The following is a 19,093-nucleotide window of genomic DNA, read 5'->3' as shown; positions in this document are numbered from 1 at the left end:
ATTCTTAACTAAATTAAGTGGTAGAATAGATGGCATACCGGCAAGTACATTTATAGAAAAATTTGAAGAGGAATGTGAACTAATAGGAATTAGTAAGTCCAACTATTTTAAAATCTTACCTCATGTCTTGTTGCCATCTTGTTCAGTCTGGTTTAAAGCCATTAATAATGGTTTGCTAACTACTAGAATTTTAAGAATATTTTGCTTGCTAATTTTGAGAATGACCTTATATTAGCCAATAGAGATACAAGTACAACCCTGAGGTTGACAAAAGCATTATGGACTTCCTTATTACTACGTATAATGACTTACAATTACTGAATCCGTATCAACCAGATTCAAGAATAAAACTTCAATTAGAATTTTATTGCTATATCACAAAAATAAAATTCAATAAGGTATTTTACTTCTGAAGTCATAAACTTGCAAGATCCTTAAATCATATGTTTAATTAATACCTATCTGACGAGTGGAATCGCTGGCATTTTTTCAAGTGAAATTGCTGTTGTATTTAAATGGTCTTGTTCGTTAAGGGAAGTTGTCGGGAAGGGAGATATGAGTGGTTTTCTGTATTACTTTACAGGGTGGCCAGAACATAAGAGCACTTACAGAAAAATACACACATTAGATGGAGAACGGTATAACGCCAAGGCATAACGAGTTGCTGCCTGTCACCCTAATTTATTGGCCAATACATTTAACCATCCGACCCGTATTTGCTGTATCTTGGATATTAGTCTTCGTACACGATCAGGGTTTTTCTCTCTAGCTTGATTGCTCGAAAAGCATGTAACCCTATGTCTTACGCCAGGAGAGTAAAGTACGCTCACTGCGTGGCCAGACCGAAGAACTGAGTGCCTACCAGTTTATCCGACTGGTCGAATAGGCCCTGCTAGCAAGTCAGGTCCTTCCATACTCTGTATATATGATGCCCAAGCGTTATAAGGCAAGCTCATCTCCCACCAGTTTGAACATCAGCTACCGAATCGTACGACTTAACCATTCAATTCCGAGAGCCACAGATGATTATGGGGGTTTTGAGCATTCCCGGACCTGCCTGCCTCTTTCGTTCATGGCAACCAAACTTCCGTGTAGAGGTAAGTTGAGATAATCCCTTATCTCATCCCAGATCCAATGGCTTATTTGGGTTTGAGGCCAGTTCCTTTTCCTGGAGAGATTCTACCCTTCCATTGAAATTGGAAATCGTTGCCCAGATACCTACGATTGACACCTTTCTTCAGTCATCGTTTAGTCACCCTCCAGTCAATAGATTAATCTTACCCCCAGCTAGGATCGTCCAAGCAATACCGGACCTTCTCTAGTTGTGGTAGAAATACTCCGTTCGTTACCGGAAGCAATGACTGATGTAGGCTGTCCGCTTTCGCAGACATGGTCATTTAGGAATCCACCAAGACTTCATTCCCCGGTAGGACTGTCCAGGCAATACGGGACTTCCTCTCTTACATGTTGAGGTACCACATACACATTGTAGCTAAGTTGTCTCTCGAACCCTTCGTACTTGTGGGTCATCAATTGGGAAGAATCACCACACCTTCCGTCGGTAGGGACGTCCGAGTAATACGGCACTCTCTCTAATAACAACAAAATTACCGTACCCAATGATTGATGTAGGCTATCTTCTTTTAAAAACATGGCTATTTGGAAGGAATGCTCCTCCGGTAGTACCATGGATCCTGCATCCTTTCAGAAACCTGGGAGGAAGGATTGCCTACACTACCTCATCTGTTCTTGACGTACGAGAGAACTTTAGGATACAAATATCCCATCCCGGACCTATGAGGACAGTATCTGAGGAGTGACCCTCTCGGTAAGGGTTTGGATCCGCCCCACTCGGTAGACGAAATCAAAAAGCTACGGAAATATCAGAAGGTTACAGTAAGACTAATCATTATCTCAGCTACTGTGATTGTTCCTAAAAGTACCATGACGCAACTTGAGCAGATAAACGCAAAACATCTTCTAACAAAGCTACAAAAATCAGTAATAGTAGACACCTATTATATGGTCAGGGCAACTGTTTAAATATAATCTGTACTTGCCAGAGACGTCCGTCAAATTATTAAATTGAAACCGGTTTAAACCTAGATACAAGTTAATGATAATAACAATAATAGCTATAATGATAACATACGCAGTGCACTCATTGTTGGTTAAAGTGAAAATATTTGCCACGATCATTCGAGCTTAATTATGACTGTAACAATCGACGTTTCAAATATGAATACTAATGATATAAATTATTTGATAATAAAGACATAATTTTTTAATATTTCTGCAAAACAAAATTATTAATACACATCTTATAGAACATGCAAATGTTGGATTTCACTTGGCAAAATAATATAATGCACTCACACATATTCTAAAATAACATCACACACATTATCATTCAATGAAACAAAAGAAAGCGATTTATAAAGTATCAATTTTTATAAAGTTTCATATACATTTTTTAAAAGTACTATTCTTGAGCTAATCTAATTCGGATAAATATCATTGCAAATTTCATCTTCACTTCTTTTCGTTGTACTTTCAGAACTTGAGCGAGTATTATCATTGAACTGTTCCAACGTCAGATTGCATGTTGTACTTGACGTAACATTATGCTTTGTAGTGTTTATGGTTGCATTCGAGAATTGATTCTTTGAAAGAACTGGTTTCGAGGAAGACCACACGGCTTCACATGACAATTGTTCGGATGCTGTTTGGAGGTTAGAACTAATTGTTCCAATTGTCATACTTTGCCTGGAGACTGAGAGGTTTCTTAAGGCAGTCGCGAAAGCCGATTGGGTTCGTGAACTCTGCATAGGTACCGGTTTCGATGAGCCTTTAAAAAAGGTTTGAGGTGATATAGTTTTGTGTGCTGTTATCACTTTTGGCGAGACTTCACGAACAGAATATCTTTCAGGATTCTGCCACGAATACAATTTAAAATAGTATCCTTTCCTATTCAGAAGCGTTTCATGGGTTCCATATTCCATGATGATTCCATGCTTCATTACGTATATCAAATCGGCATCTTGAACCAGAGAAAGGTGAGATGAAGCAATTATGCAAGTTCTTCCCATCCGAGCATTTGCAAGAGCTTCAGATAATATCTGTAAGTAAGTGGAAGAAATATTAAAAGCTGATACACAAGAAGGGCACTGATTATCTATTTACTTCCAGTCTACACAAACTGAAAATGAAATCTTTCAGTTTTACATCCAACAGTTATGCCAGCTAGGCTAAAAAGGAGACGATGATGACGAGAAATGAATGCAATAGTGCAATGAATAAAGTGGAAGGAAACAGGAAAAACCCGAGAAAACCCACTCACACGGTGTTTGTCCACCACAAAGTCAAGTTGGCGCTAGCTGGGATCGAATCAGGGACCGCGAGCACCAGAGATCCTTTACCACTGAGCCATGGCGGTCTACACAAACTGAGTTTACCCTAATTTACTCAAAAAAAAAAAAAAAAAACTCTCAGATTTATGTAATTTACAATAGTTATTTGAGATATAACCTATTATGGATAGCACAATAAAGGTACATTTGTCTCATTTTATTAGGCTTGTAACTAATTGGTTAAAAAGTTAACAATTAAATTAATCAGTTAAAATTTTGTTAATTTTTAATTTTACCAATTAAATTTTGCAGGAGTTAATTTTAATTGATAACCATTAATAAATTCAAAACAATTTGAAATTAATTGTTATTTTTTTTCGACAACCACTTGAAATGGAATTTTTGCAAGAATTTCTTTTATGGTTTATCTAAAAAAAAAAAAATCACGGGCAGTTCCACTACAAAAATGAATCGATGTAAACCTCTTGTCCAAAAATGACCCCAACTTTTCTTGAAATCTGGGCTATGAGTGTTACAAAAATGGATTAATGTAAGCCCTTTGCCCCTAAATGAACCTAGCTTTTCTTGAAACCTGAGTCATGGACGTTACAAAAATGGATTAATATAAGCCCCTTGTTCCAAAATGACTCAACCTTTTTTTGAAATCTGGATCATGAACCTATGGGCTTTATAACGACGAAATCATTATTCTTGAAGATTATTATATTATATTATTATTGAAGATTATCTGATATTTGGCATTACTTGGACACGGTATATAATTTTCATTAATATATAATTTTCATTATTACTAACTTACATTTTATATAAATATAAAATCTGAAAATGATGTTCCTTGTAGAACTAACAGATATGCAAATTATCATACTGAAAATACGTAATTTCGTTGATTATTTTCTCAATTTAGGAAATTTTTATTTTATTTTTAGTAATTATCAGTTTTGTTTGAGAAACGTAACTTTTCATAAAAATTAATTAACTTTTCCATACCTTTAATTTTACACATTAAATTTTATACCAACTTTCCTAACTCAAAATAATTCTCATTGTATAGTTACCATTTTATTTATACATTATAACCGATTAACTTTCAAATTTTACATTCCGATGATTTTTTCATTAATTTTTCCAACTATGCGTTTTATATATGAAGAAATACTACCTCGATGGTGGTGCATGTCTGCCTCGGATTCAAGCCAGAGCAGTGGATAGGATCACACTTAAAGCAATAGATTTCGTCTCATATAGCTTAGGTACTAAAAAGAGAAGTTAAACTCGAGTAAGCTGGCCTATTAATAAAAATGTTAGTGAAATTTATTATGTTAGAAATTGGTCTAGGAATACAGATCATCAACATACAAGAACATCAACTAAAGTCTCAAGAATCAGTACTTGAAAACATTTGATAAGATCTTGAGCCTTATCAAATGGATTTTAGAAGACTCCAAAGATATTTTAATCTGTAAAGTTGTATATTGTGCTTATGTTAGATTCCACTTAAAATATGCTGCTTTGAAATGGCATAGGAATTTGATCTCAATCTTCCAAGCTATTGAAGTTATTCAAATTTCGTTTTTGGCTTGGCTTCGATTTAAATTGAAATTTAATACCTTAACCTACAATGCTACTCTTTTGAAACAATTAATTTCCCTCGTTGAAAGAAGAAATTTACAGTAGATTAAATTTATTCACAGTATAATTCATGGTAAGATTGATCTCATTAATTTGTTGTACATCAGAATTCCATCTTATAACCCTAGAAATTTTTTAACTTTTTTCCTGTAACTATATTTTGGTGGGTACTCCAATATATAATATAAAAGTTTTCCAACTCAAAAAGAAACCTTTAATATTTGATATTTTTTAAAACAATTTCCTCAAATTAAAATTCAATATCTCAAGAGTATTACCAATGAATAAGTAATCTTTTTTTCTTTGGGGTGGGGGTGGCGGACAATTCTATGTATTCAAGTATATTGTATACATTTCTACATAAGTTGTGTTGTGCTACTTATTATTTTATGTTTTTAAATTTTATGGATTATTTTCCATAATAATAATAATAATAATAATAATAATAATAATAATAATAATAATAATAATAATAATAATAATAATAATAATAATAATAATAATAATAATAATAATAATAATAATTATTATTATTATTATTATTATTATTATTATTATTATTATTATTATTATTATTATTATTATTATTATTATTATTATTATTATTATTTACTCGTTTATCTTTTTCTTATTCTGATCTGATCAATTGAAGGTTTTTATTTCTATATTATTTTCCTGAATAATGAGTACAGAATAAAGAATTATTGTAAAAAAAATGTAATTTAAATCATGCATGAAAGTAGTATACAGTTTTTGTTTTTGGACAATTCTGTACCAACTCAGTATATTGTATTGTTAAAATTTACAGAAATTTTGTTTCTTATAGATTATTACTTTCTGTTGCTTCTTGCATGTTTTATTATTTTTTTTTTTACTTTTTTTGTAATATACTTCTCATGACTTCTTTATTCATATATATTTTTTCTTTTATGTGATCAATTCAAGGGTTTGACTGCGATGCCACTTTCATCAATACATAAATAAATAAAATTATTATTATTTCAATATAATAATCCATAAGTTGTTATTTTGTTTTAAATATAACTAACTAAATATTACAAAAAAATAAGTTGAAAATAGGATACTTCTAATATATTATTCAAAGATATATCTTAACTTTAAAAAATATCATTGTTAAGTTTTAATATCATCTCTGTCTATAGATATCAGTAGAAAAAATTATATTCTTACCCTGACTGCTTCTCTATCTGCCGTTTTCGCATTGAATTCAATAAGAAGAACTCTGGGATCCCTTATAAGTGCTCTTGCTAGTGCCAATTTTTGTCTCCGTGGTAAGCCAATATTTAAACAGTTGTTTTCTACAATTGTATAATAGCCCTGGAATGAAAGATCGACAGGTTAGAGACAATAGTAGACTTAGCAACAAGTACAAAGCCATCGTTGCGTGGGAAAATAATTCAATCGGACGAGTGTAAAATTAGGAACATCATAGTGAACGTAGATCCCAACTTTAACTGCTTTAAACTAGAGGTATCACATACTATTTAAACGGAGCGAGTATCGAGCCCAAGTATTCACCATGTCAACTTATCTCTATGCAAAAATAAAATGAAATCTTTAAGTTTTACATCCTTCAGCTATGTCGGCTAGGCTAAAGGAGACGGTGATGATGAGAAATAAATGAAATGCTGGAATGAAGAAAGTGGAATGCAACGGGAGAACCCCGAGAAAATCTACGCACAAAGCTCACTTGGCACTTGCTGGGATCGAATCAAGGGCCCCATGCACCAGGGGTAAACGCTCTACCACTGAGCAACCGCGGCTCCTTTATCTCTATGGAGTACTCTTTTCGATGTAGCTTAAAATCTGCGGGAGGTTTGACATAGTTCTCCTATAGAGGCAACTGAACTTTACCAATTGACTGTTGGTAAAACATATATTAAAGTAATCACAGACATTCAACAGGAACAAGAACTTTAATTTAAAATATTTGTTTAATGTGTATTTAAAGAATATGTTTGTGTAGATGTGTATTTGTCTGTGTACTAACTTAAGCACTGTAGGCAAGACTGTCTCATTAATCTTGTATGCAGTGAAAATGGTCGTTTCCTTTGTGAATATTTGGCAACAACTTAATAGGAGTTCTTGGTTCCTCTGTCAAAGCTTAGTTTGTGTACCGGTATGTCCTAGTAATAACTTTTTTTTTTTATGAATGGTAGAGTTGGTTATTGAGTGTTATATTAGTGTTATTTTATTGAGTGTTATTTTATATTTAAATTCGCAGTTAGAAAACTTTTCTTTCCTCTTCTTCAAACCAAGAGTAAAAAATTAAGACACAACTGTGATTTAACTCCCACCTACAAATGAATATTTAATATTAGACTACTACATTTAATACATTCTTAGAGCAACAGAATTATTTCTTACGACGTAAACATTAAGTTTTTATCGTTCAAAGAATTCTAATTGTTAATAATGTAGTGATGTAGTAATACTGTTCCATAAACTTATTTATGTTAGTGAACAAGTAATTCTGTATAGAAAAAATATTGCTTATAGTGGTTTGTTAATAAGGAAAATATAAACATCTTATTTTTTTTCTTTCACGTTAAGTAAATACCCTGCCATTCGCAAGAACTAAAGCATACTTCATTAATTCCGAAGTAAAAATAAAAATTTAGAGGCATAATATTCAATTTTGTCAACTTTGTCTTAATTTACTTTATGTTAAACAAATGTTTAGTGCTTATTCTACAAAGTGGAGGAAAAGGTTAAGAAAAGTATTAACTTTATATATGCATTTTCATATTACCATTGGGAATGGGACAATGTTGAAATAACAAATAGCACATTAATGGCTGGAATGGCAGGAATTCGAAGCCCTAAATGATGGGGACGTTGCCAGGTGAACGCTCTATCATTTGAGCCACCAATATGGTTGATAGGTCTCCTGGCACAGGTTTGAAATCCATTCTTTGAGTATAGAGCAGGATTTTTGAACCTGTGGCACGCGAGCCGCTGTGGGTAGTACGTACAATTTATGATGGTATTAATAATTAATATGCTTTGGTGGTAGGTCAGTGGAAAAGATTGATAACCTCTGGTCTAGAGCTAATGAAGTAATTGTACGGGCTTAAATATTAAATTACTTAAATTAATTATCTGTACCATTTATGCTTTATTATATACTCCTGTAGTTGTACTAGTTAGTTATTTAGAAACATTATATTTTTATTGTAACAAAAGAACTAAATTTAAATTCTTTTTCATTGTTACGCCTGTATTATAGCGTGGGACTAACAATGTCTTTAACAGTGGTGGAGATGAACTCAAACTTAGTTTCGATGGAAATGAAGTGTATAATGAGTTTACTGTTTTGAAATCCATAATATCAAGGTAAGAAGGATGATATTGGAAAAATTATTGACTGAAATTTTGGGAAAACAGATGCACCATACTTGTTAAAAATTATGCAGTATTTTCTCGTTATATTATTTACGAATGCTAACGAGCGTTTAGTGTAATGAGAGCTTTATGATCAGATGATAGAAGCAGAATAACAACAGAACTTGTTATGGCTGAAATTTGAGTTTAGTTGAACTTGAAGATTAGCTGTGAAAATTTTCAAAAATCGGTTTTGAAAAATAAGACTCTTTTCCATACAGTGATGAGCTCCAAAAATGTGAATACTAAGGTCTGGTATCACTAATCTTTTATTTTCATTTAGTTTGGTAAATGTTTGTTAGTTTGGCGATCTCTTTAATTCATTGCTGTATCTGTACCCTGCAACATAAAACAATGAAAAGGATATCAGTTTCTAAGTTAGTGTACATGCTATCAATACATGTAAAACATAAACTTGTACAGTGCGTAATAAAGGTATCAATTTAAAAATGACAGATGTAATTCGGTACATGCCTTAGGTGAATATCATGTACTATGTAGCTGTAGGTGATACATATGTAATAAAGAACAATACTCATTTCTTGTGTAGGTGGTATCCCTTACTTCTTATTACCATAATTTGCAATTTCTTTTCGATACATTTGTTTTGAAATCATAGCGGACCAGCGATTTCATAAAGAGAAATCTGTTATATATACCGGAAGAGGAGAGGTTTATCTCACTCCCGAATAGGAGTTATATGAGCTTGCCGTAGTGCTTCGGTGATGATACTGGAGATGCCAGTACACTCCGAATCACTGGGATAATTCCTTCCATCAATAGATATAACTGGTAGATGGGTTTCGGTCAATCGTGCTTATGAGTTCATCCAGTTACCATTATCCAAAAGGGTGTGTATGCTCCAATGGGAGTCTACTAAATCCAGTTTTCAGGTTGTCTAAATTCATTTTACAGTTAGGAAGCGTTACTTGTTTCTAGTCACGTAAAGCTGCGTCAGGTAAGCAAGGTAGAACCTACTTTAGGAAAGGACATTTAGACAACACAAATTAACATGTGGAAATTAAATGCAAGTTTTATTTATACGATAGTTTGATTAATTTTGATTTAGAAAAATAATTAAACTAAGATCAAGCAATATTCCAGAAATGGCTTAGCAATAAACAGATGAATAGAATTTGTTTGTTTTTTCTTATAAGCACACACTCAAGGGTAGCATTTTAGTTATTTCAAATTCTACAGTACAAAGTGTTCTTACACTGTTTTTCTGTAGTGAAGCTCTATATATTCTACATATATATTATATATTTAACCAACTTTTATCCTTCGTAACTAATGAGGAACCAAAGATTGGAAATAAAAAGATTATTCAGGAATCAAAGTTCAAAGGAAGTGAGACGAATGATTTAGTAATTGATATTAGGAACATTAGCCACTTCGGTTAAGTATGTACCAAAGGTTTTTGAAAATTTATTTTTACTCTTTAAAGAAAATAGTTTAAGATGAGCGTTTAAAATAATCTTAATATAGATACTTGTTTTAATGACTTACTGTACCTCTGAAAGAGTGATGATGTAGTCATGAATACTTGCTTCTTTGGCTGCCATTATGACATCATCCATCAAAATCTCCCTTGTGTTATCACCATAGGCTATATTTTCCGCAACAGTTTTGTTGTTAAAAAATTGTGGATCAGAAGTAACCAACCCTAACTGAGCTCTTAAAGTTGGTAAGTTTAGCGAAGCGACGTTCCTTTCATCCAACATCTGAGAAAATAAAAGAGATCTACATTGTCTTTATGTTCTTTTTTTTTAAACTTTTTACTTTTAACACTATATACTATATAGCTATTCTTTTCCTTTCTTTTCTATTAGTGTTTATAACAGATCTATAGACAATGATAAATTATGGTTTTAAATTTTAGTTGTGTTTACTTTATATGCGTTGTTAAATAAAATATTGGGAGTAGTTTATTGTTAATTTTCATTTCAAGATTAATATTCATATCAGATGTAGTTTTATAAATTTTTAAAATATTTTAAAAAGCTGCATTGTCAGAACCAAAAGACGAGTGGTGCTATTCAGCCAGTTCGCTAGAACCGTTTGTTATACCCATACATAACAGTGAATTTTACCCAGTTATACATAAGAAAAGTAAATTTTTAACTTTTTTTTTTAAGAAATTCTTACAGCTGATGGGTTAAATATCTCTCAGAACAAGATATAAACGTTTATTTCTTAGTCTCAAATACTCAGCTATCAAAAATGAGGACTAGGTTCACATGAGCGTAGTGGTAAGAGTTATTTGTACTTGAAAAGTATACGTACCATTATCAACAATTGTTGATCCATTGCTCGATTAAGGCCTTTCCAATAATTTTTGACAGCCACGTATCTTGGATAATTCGTTTCCAAGATATTCGCGGTGCTTGGTAATTTCCAGTAAAAAAAAAAATGTTTTTGTCTACCTTGTATGGTTTGTTTCCTAACAGAGTTATATCTTTCAACCTACTCTCTCTCTCCCTTACCAAGCATTTTTAAAGAGAAATGAGTGTCCAGGTGTTTCTTTGAGAACAACTGTATATTAAATTTTTTCTTCATTACACATTATTATGTACATTTTAAAAAACGTGTACTGAAAGCAAATATTCCTGAACTATATCGTCTTACATGTCGAAGTTAGAATTGTATAAAAAGAAGGCTTCTTTCTCGTCTTCAAATCTTTATTTCCAGTTCCCTTATAAAAACAAGTTACTTTAAGTACAATAGAAGACTTTTGGATCAAAAGTGAGTAGCTAGAGTTTATTTTATACGCCTATTCGTCCTGTAAATGATGCATCCTGTAATAGTACACGATCTTTTGTACATGTTCCATTTAGTAGACTAGCAATACAAGTTTTATTCATGTTAATCACGCAACTATATATATTGAACTATAACTATAAATAGTTAAGGAATGCCAATTTTGGAAATAATATACTATGTTTATCAGATTTAAAGAGAAAACAAAGAATAGACATTTCACAAAAATGATACAGTCAACTTACCACAGAACCTGATGTAGGATCGTAAAATCTTTCAAGTAATTGCAGACATGCTGATTTTCCGCAACCTGGGATCCCAACAATTGCTACTAGTTGTCCAGGTTTCGCCTCAAAATTGAATTTCTGTAAGATCTGTGTTGATGGATGTGAAGGATTATGAAAGTTAACGTCCTTGAACCTGATATTTCCTTCTGCTCTCTAAACGCAAGGAACAATAGAATTAATTTTAATATAAATATCTCAATTGATTATCTTGTTTAAATTGGTGAGTGCCATAAGAGACAATTATGAATATATAATGCATGATAAATATTAATATTAACAAAACCTATTTAAGGAATAGAGTGTCATTTTATAATGTAAAATCGGTAAAATCAAGAACTTACATACATACGAATTCACCTCTGTTTTGAACTTGTCGAAGCTGTAATAATGTGACTGAAGACAATACAGAAGTTGATTTTCACTACCATATCTATTATATCTAAAATTGTGTATCAAATATTATGTGTAAGATATTGTTCTATTTTACTATTATACATAATGTTCTTTTTATTTTTTTATTTTCCTGTAAAGTAATGTGTGTATATTAAGCATTGTCTTATACACTAATACCAACCTTCTGTACATTTATCTTTCTTTTTTCTTTTTTCAATTCTACGAGTATATGTACTTTTATATCAGGTTGTCTAAAAGGTATTGAGCCTTTGGAGGTCAAAATTGAGATTTATTATGATTTGTAAATAATATTATGAAATCATATATCCACCATTTTGTTCGATCACCTTCTGCCATCTTTCGAGCAACACCGTTTTTCCATCGTCTCAGAACGTCTGTGATTTCTGGTAAAAGAAAATTGTGACATCTGATTTTCACAGGCCTCTTTTTCAACTAACATAATACCATTCAGGGAGTTCTGCAGAGACCGAAATAAATGATAATTTGACCGTGCCAGGTCAGCGCTATATGATGGATGCATTAAAACTTCTCAAACACGTTCTTTCAATTTCTGACGGGTCATTAACGATGTATACGGTCTGATGTCGTCAGCGTGGTATGCGATACACTTTCTTTTGACCAATTTCTACCGTTTCCTTTGAATTACTATGTGTACTCGCGCTTTAAAGATTAGATTTTAGTGGCAAAAATTTAGATAAGGATAGAGAAAGTGTTAATGCTTTTGGCACAAGTCAAACCAATACACCTTACTTCTTAATCTGTTTTGGAAATGAAACATCTCATCTCCATGTGTATCTGAACATAGTTCTTCCATAATTATTCACTTATCCGTCTAGTTTACCCTAAAGGGTATAACCGAGGAATGTAAAACTAAATGATTTCATCTAATTTTATTTACTTATATGAAAAGATAAAATTAACTTAAATATTAATTATACTGTACAATCTTTGCATTTTATCTAGTATAAGTAACTTCAAGTAAAGAATTACTGATACACATTTACAAAAGAATTCGCATTCAACGATGAGATAAATACATAATGCAATTATGAATTTGATTATGGGTTAACATTCAAAGCTGACGTATGAATACCCAATAATAAGAAAATATTACGACATTTGTAATAAAAAGACTCATATTTACCCATTGCCATATTTGATGGGTTGGACTATATATTTGTGGCTTTCGACTTAGAATACGTTGAAGTCTAGCAGCAGATATTTTTGCTTTTAGATAATTTGGTGAAAATGTTAGAGCTTGTCCCACCATCCAGGTTCCCAAAATAAGAGCTTCTACGACTCTGTAAAAATAACAAAGAAATTCGTTTGGAAAATTAAATGTTGTCGTGTTTAAAATGACATGGCCACCTACTATTCTTTAAAAGGACATTTATTGTAACCGTTTGTAAAGTGATTTAATATTCTAGCTTAAACAGAATAAACTAAAGTACGTTTATGACACATACTGAATGAAACCAGGTAGACTTATCCAAAAATGTGTTATACTTTATATAAAACAATACACTTTCAGTTAAAATTTTCAATTCTCACTTTAAAAAAAGTTATAATGCGCACTTTCACAAGTTTCTGGCCGTTATGTTTATAATGTAACTAACAACTTATTTACCAATATAGTAGTATATTTACCAACTTAGTGTGATAGCAGTTAGTGCATTGGAGAAAGATAACAATATACAAGAAAACAACAAACAACTCAATTCTAACTAAGGAAAACAAATTCTTCAAACATTCAGAGATAATTGTCTTTAATATACAAGTAAAAAGATAAAATGATTATGTTGACACACAAACTTGAGATGTGAGAAACATTTGGCTCTTTACATAAACTTGACCCATTACAGCTACACTGAATCTGATAAATTACGATAGATTTTTGGTGAAGTTTATTTTTTATGATTAAAATAAAGATTTTAAGGAGTCAAAGATTTATATTTGTTAGAGTTATTTCCATTTATGGAGAAGAGTAAGGGACTTTTTTAAAAAAAGAAAAGTGAATGTCTAGGATTTTTTCAACAAGAATGCAATAGAAAGAGTATTTTAAGGTATATACTCAATTTATAACGTAGGAGCTCCTCCGTGGCTAAGCGGTTAGCGTACGCGCCTTTGGCGTGGGAGGCCCGGGTTCGATTCCCGGCGGGAGCTCATGTGGTTCGGATTCCACGTTAATCAGTAGGTCCACGTCTCATATAGCCTCGCTGCTGAACGGGACGTAAAACTCAAAATCAACTCAACTCAATTTATAACGTAGTTAAAACTAGTGATAATAAAAGAGAAATATCACATACTTTTAAAGACAAACGGAAAAGAAATCCAAAGGCTATTTTTTTTTAAAAAAAAAAAAAAGCTTTAACCCAAAGATTAGTAAATTCAAAAATGAAAAGATAAAAGAATTTTTATGTTGTTGGTTTGAAGTTTAACGTCCCTTTCGGCAACAAAACTATATGAGATATGGATCTACGGTTTCATGTGAGATCCGAACCACATAAGCTCCCACCGGAAATCGAACCAGGATTTCCTGCGTCGAAGGAATGAATCATAATCATACAGCCACTGCCATATTTAAAATAAAATATTTTATTTGTAATTCCTTGAAAACAGTTAAGAAAGTTTTAATCGAACATTTCGACGACAAAATGCAGTCATTTTTACCAAAGATAAAATGAAAAATCAGTTACTATAAATTAAGCAAGTTAGAATTATATCTTGTTGTTTATGAAATAAAAATTGCAACATCAAAAAGGAATAACAGAAATCCATTCAAAATCACATAGTTTGTACGGCAGGGAGTGATAGATTACAATTTCAGTACAATTTCAGTGGTATGGCACATGTATGAGCCCAGCAGCGCCCTTGGTTTGGTGCTCCAAATAATACAGCGAAAAGGAGGTTTACGTAGCAATCAGGAGAACGTGAACAAGCGAACAGACCGTGCAAGCATTTGCGCCCTTTGATGTCGCATCGTTGACCTCAAAAAGTGCAAATATAAACAAACGACTGATTTCGGTCTACTATAAAATCGGTGCGAGTACAGTGCACGTCACGGCAGTGATGAATGTATGGAAGCAATAGACAGAACAAAACTGTGCCCAGCGATGATCAGATATGGATCGCCTACCATGAACATTACATAAGATTACAAACATTTTGTCTGTATGATCGTGGCGGTCAGTATAGCATATTGCACAGTGGTACCTCAATGTTGAAACACACTGACGAAAATGGACTTGTATGCATCGACGGTTTCGCGGCGTCTGCTAACCACTGGACAAGGCACGAATGCCTTTACGTCAGGTTCCATTGACACAGAACCACAAAAACTCAGACTACAATAGAATATCATCGCTACCGTGCTTAGCGGCAAACGATAATCCTTTTGGACAAGTCCTGCTCCAACCTGTCTAATAGTTATGGTCATATACGCGTTATTGGCTAGCGCGCAGTGTCGAGTGTCATTGCGGCCGAACGGCAGATATGATTGTGGGGGACGACAGCGGGTATAATACGAGATTTGGCTTGTTAAGTATTGAGGGCAATCTTAAAGCGACCGGTACTTTAGGGAAGTTCTAGAAGCCGAAAGAATATTCTTCCTTCAGACAACTCTAGACGAGTATTACAGCTTGCGTAGCCTGCATAGTAACCTGATGTTAGTCCTTCAAACATTTGGGATATGATTTATCAGTACTTTGTTCGCCATGGTCCTCTTGCAGTGTCGATGTCTTGTGGTAGACGATTTCCTCAGGAGTGCTACGACACATCGAGGCTCTGATTGCGCTGTTTGGAGCCTTTACGCTATAGAATTTATGTCAGAAATGTACAGTTGAGGAAATGTATAACACCGCATTCACAAAAACTCCGTGAAATTTAATACATACATTTACTGCACCGATCAAAGGCTACTATAGAAAATATAGTTGTTGAGAAGCTGTAATCATTTCTGTAAAGTAATGTAACGAATCTATGGTTCAAAATTCACTCCACTCAGACATGTCATACTTGATGTTGAATTTTCACAAATATCATTATACTATGAATCAATAAAAAGATAAAGATTATATACGATACAATGAATTACAACGTAGTACTAAGTGATGTCTTATTAAATGTATAGGTGTTATTTTGATGTAAAATTCGAAAGCTAAGTATGTCAGCATACTTTTAAAGGGAATTTATTTGAGCTTCTATTGTAGTGGCACAGTCTGGTAGTCAAAAATAAAATTGAGGTATTTGATAATTACTTACATATTAAACCAAATTGCATTATGTCACAATCATCAAAGTTAAATCAAGTTACTGCAATTGATTTTGCCTTTCCTTACTTGTTATACAGGATGTTTCAAAACAACACCAACATTTAGGAGGTGATTTCTGGCACCAAGATAAGACAAAAAGCATAGACCAGCCTGGGTGTACAGTCCGCAGCAAAAGACCTACAACATGAGAATGTAAGTTTATTGTGAAACGACGAAGGTTTTTGCTCCAAAATAAGTGTGCAGGGGAGGACAACGAGGTTTCTGTGGCGTGATTCGTGCCACTTAGACGTTATGTTGATTTCCTGCGCTATTAGGCGTAGTTTCACAATAAACTTACATTCTCATGTTGCAGGGTTTTTCATTCGGACTGTACAAATGCTTCCTTTCGGAGTTATAGGCTGCCGAAATCATGAATAAATGAACTTTAAAGGTCCAAAGTCCCAAAACTATGGGACCTACCGTAGTAGGGTCAAGACCTTACTTAGGAACTATGGACCCAAAAATACATGTTTCAGAATCCTAAGGAACTCACGCAACAATCTTTATAGAAGGAGTTTGGCTATGGGTATATAATTTGAAATACCCACTAACTACCTCTACAAAAATTGTTGCGAAAGTACCGCAGGACTGTGGAACTTAGACATTTGGATAGGGCATATACCAGATGCTAAGTGAAGTCTTGACCCGACTACGGTAAATTCCATAATTTTGGAGCTATGGACCGTTGAAGTTCATTTATTCATGTTTTCGGCACCCTATAACTCCGAAAAGAAGGATTTGTGCACCCATGGTGGTCTATACCTTTTGTTTTATCTTGGTGTCAGCAATCAACTCCCAAACGTTGTCGGTGTTGTTTTGTTTTGAAACACTCTGTATTGTTATTCTTATAAGGTGTGTGAAAGTTATGGAATATGTACCAAGAGTTTTCTAGTCACACCAAGAAAAGATCATGGAGATAATATCACTTTGGGGAAAAAGAAAAATGACAAATTCTGAAGGAAGACAACGAAAAGCAATTTAACATTAAAGAGGCATGGTAGAAGGAACTCAAAGTTGGTCGAAAAATATTTATTTTATGTATAGCAATGTAAACCCAGTGTACGCTTGAAACAGTAGTTACTAACTTTCAATATGGAGGACATATCAGTTAAAATGATATCTGAGAGTTCAGTTAAAGGACTATAAACACAATGTACCCTGAAGTTTTGTTGAAGGATGTGTGAAGACAATATAGCTAATATACAGAATATACATCACAATGGAATGAATCTTCTTCTTTCTAATACTTCAGGGAAGAAAGTGATGACTGCTAAATCTTCATGTAAGTATTTCGCAAGATTATCGTGTTTGTTACTTTTTTTTTACTAGTTTATCTCTATTTTCCTATGATCTTTTCTAAATGCACAAATGTTCGTTCAGTTTCATTTATTTTTAAGTTGTCCAAGTTTGATTTGGGTAATTCCACGGAAATGTACACCAAAAGTGTATTTTCTAAACTTATGTGTTTCGCTTGTTTTTGTCACCCATATCTTCGATTGAGGTCTAAAATTATGAATGCTATATAATTTGCTGCAGTTTGTAAAGTGCTGAACTGACAACAGTGCTGATTCAAAATGGCCGCTCTGTGAGACAAGTTGAAAGGCATCTCGACTGACATTTAATTGTCGATCATTCATTTTATTGAGAAGAGAAGAAAAAGGTGTTCACAATTTTGAGTGCAGAGTACCGTATTGTGTATCACTACATATGCGAATGTTGTCTACTTTCAGCTGTTTAAGTGATATTTCATATTAGAAAACTGGCCTTGTGCTGTAGTGTGCGTCACGTAAAAAACACATTTTTTCCTGCTGAAAGTTAGTTATTGCATGTAACGGTTTAATACTTTCAATTTTCCTTCTTGATAGATAGAGCAACTATTTGCCGTGATATTGATTTCGAAACTCAAATAAACACAGACTTACAATTACTGAAGTGTATGTAGTGTGCGTCACGGGTAATGTGTGTCACGTTCAAGCATAGCGAAAACTGCTGCACAACGTAAAGCAGAGCACAGAAAGGCTCCGTGCGTCCGGAAATAATGCCGAATTTCGAAGAAAAGAGACTCAAAAACAGAATTAGACGTGAAAGGAAAAAGAAAAATATTACAATTGAAGAGAAGGAGCATATGCGAAAGAAGAAGAGGGAAGAAATGAGACGATATCGCCAGAAAAAGAAATTAAGCACAGCTATTGATGCTATGTTAAATAAACAAGTACCAGTGCATCTTCACCTAACAAAGTGTTTTCATCTCGCTGTTCATATGGGAAAGCTATGGCTAAAGTTGAAAGAAGCGTACCTCATAGTTCGAACAAGCGTAAGGTTGCTGTTAAACAATTGTTTGAACAGTTTGTACCCGACAATAAAAAGCCAGCCAAGACACTAGATCAAAGTTCATCAAAAACGGCAACTGAAGAAGCAGTTATTCAGTTTTATTTAAGCGATGCAATATCTTACCAGGCATCAGGACTTCGAGATTGTTTAATCATCAGAGATTCATTCGGCAAACTAAAAGTTCAAAAACGGTACTCGTTCCTAACACTCGGTGAAACAGTTCAAGAAACAGAATCCTGATACAGAGATTGGAAGATGTAAATTCTGTGAACTTCGGCCAAAACACGTCTGCTGAACGCGAACACCACCAAATCTTTCTGTGTATCAATCACGAGAATGTTAAATTACTGTTAAATTCATGTTCATTTCTGTCAAACAGCACAAATGATCTGATTTCGTCTCGTAGTGTGCGACGATGAATCTGAGACCTGTATGTTTCATACTTGACAAGAATGTGGTGAATTACCAAAGTTCGGTTCGCTTCTCAACCCTACTCAGCCAATGGACTCGAATATGGAAATCACCTATCAACAATAGACTACTGATGAGACTGGCAAAGTGACGAAAGAGAAAAAAATCAGGA

The 19,093-nt window shown here is 33.4% G+C and overlaps 1 protein-coding gene across 1 annotated transcript in view; it reads right to left on the bottom strand.

Annotated features, from left to right (window-relative positions):
- Nucleotides 1-2,241: 2,241 nt before the first annotated feature.
- LOC145671045 (ATP-dependent translocase ABCB1-like) overlaps nucleotides 2,242-19,093 on the bottom strand; it is a 124,155-nt gene continuing 107,303 nt past the window's right edge. Inside the window, exons 21-25 of the mRNA XM_081739726.1 lie at nucleotides 13,014-13,170; nucleotides 11,414-11,608; nucleotides 9,923-10,132; nucleotides 6,195-6,341; nucleotides 2,242-3,119 (exon numbers count right to left, since the gene is read on the bottom strand). Of these exons, the coding sequence (XP_081595852.1) occupies nucleotides 2,499-3,119; nucleotides 6,195-6,341; nucleotides 9,923-10,132; nucleotides 11,414-11,608; nucleotides 13,014-13,170 (1,330 nt within the window). The 3' untranslated portion in view covers nucleotides 2,242-2,498. The remainder of the gene's footprint in view (nucleotides 3,120-6,194; nucleotides 6,342-9,922; nucleotides 10,133-11,413; nucleotides 11,609-13,013; nucleotides 13,171-19,093) is intronic.

Source organism: Thermobia domestica, chromosome 15, assembly GCF_964235325.1.
Source record: "Thermobia domestica chromosome 15, izTheDome1.hap1.1, whole genome shotgun sequence".
Taxonomy (NCBI): domain Eukaryota; kingdom Metazoa; phylum Arthropoda; class Insecta; order Zygentoma; family Lepismatidae; genus Thermobia; species Thermobia domestica.
The sequence above is the reverse complement of the archived record's forward strand: the minus strand, read 5'-3'. Positions and strand labels throughout refer to the sequence as shown.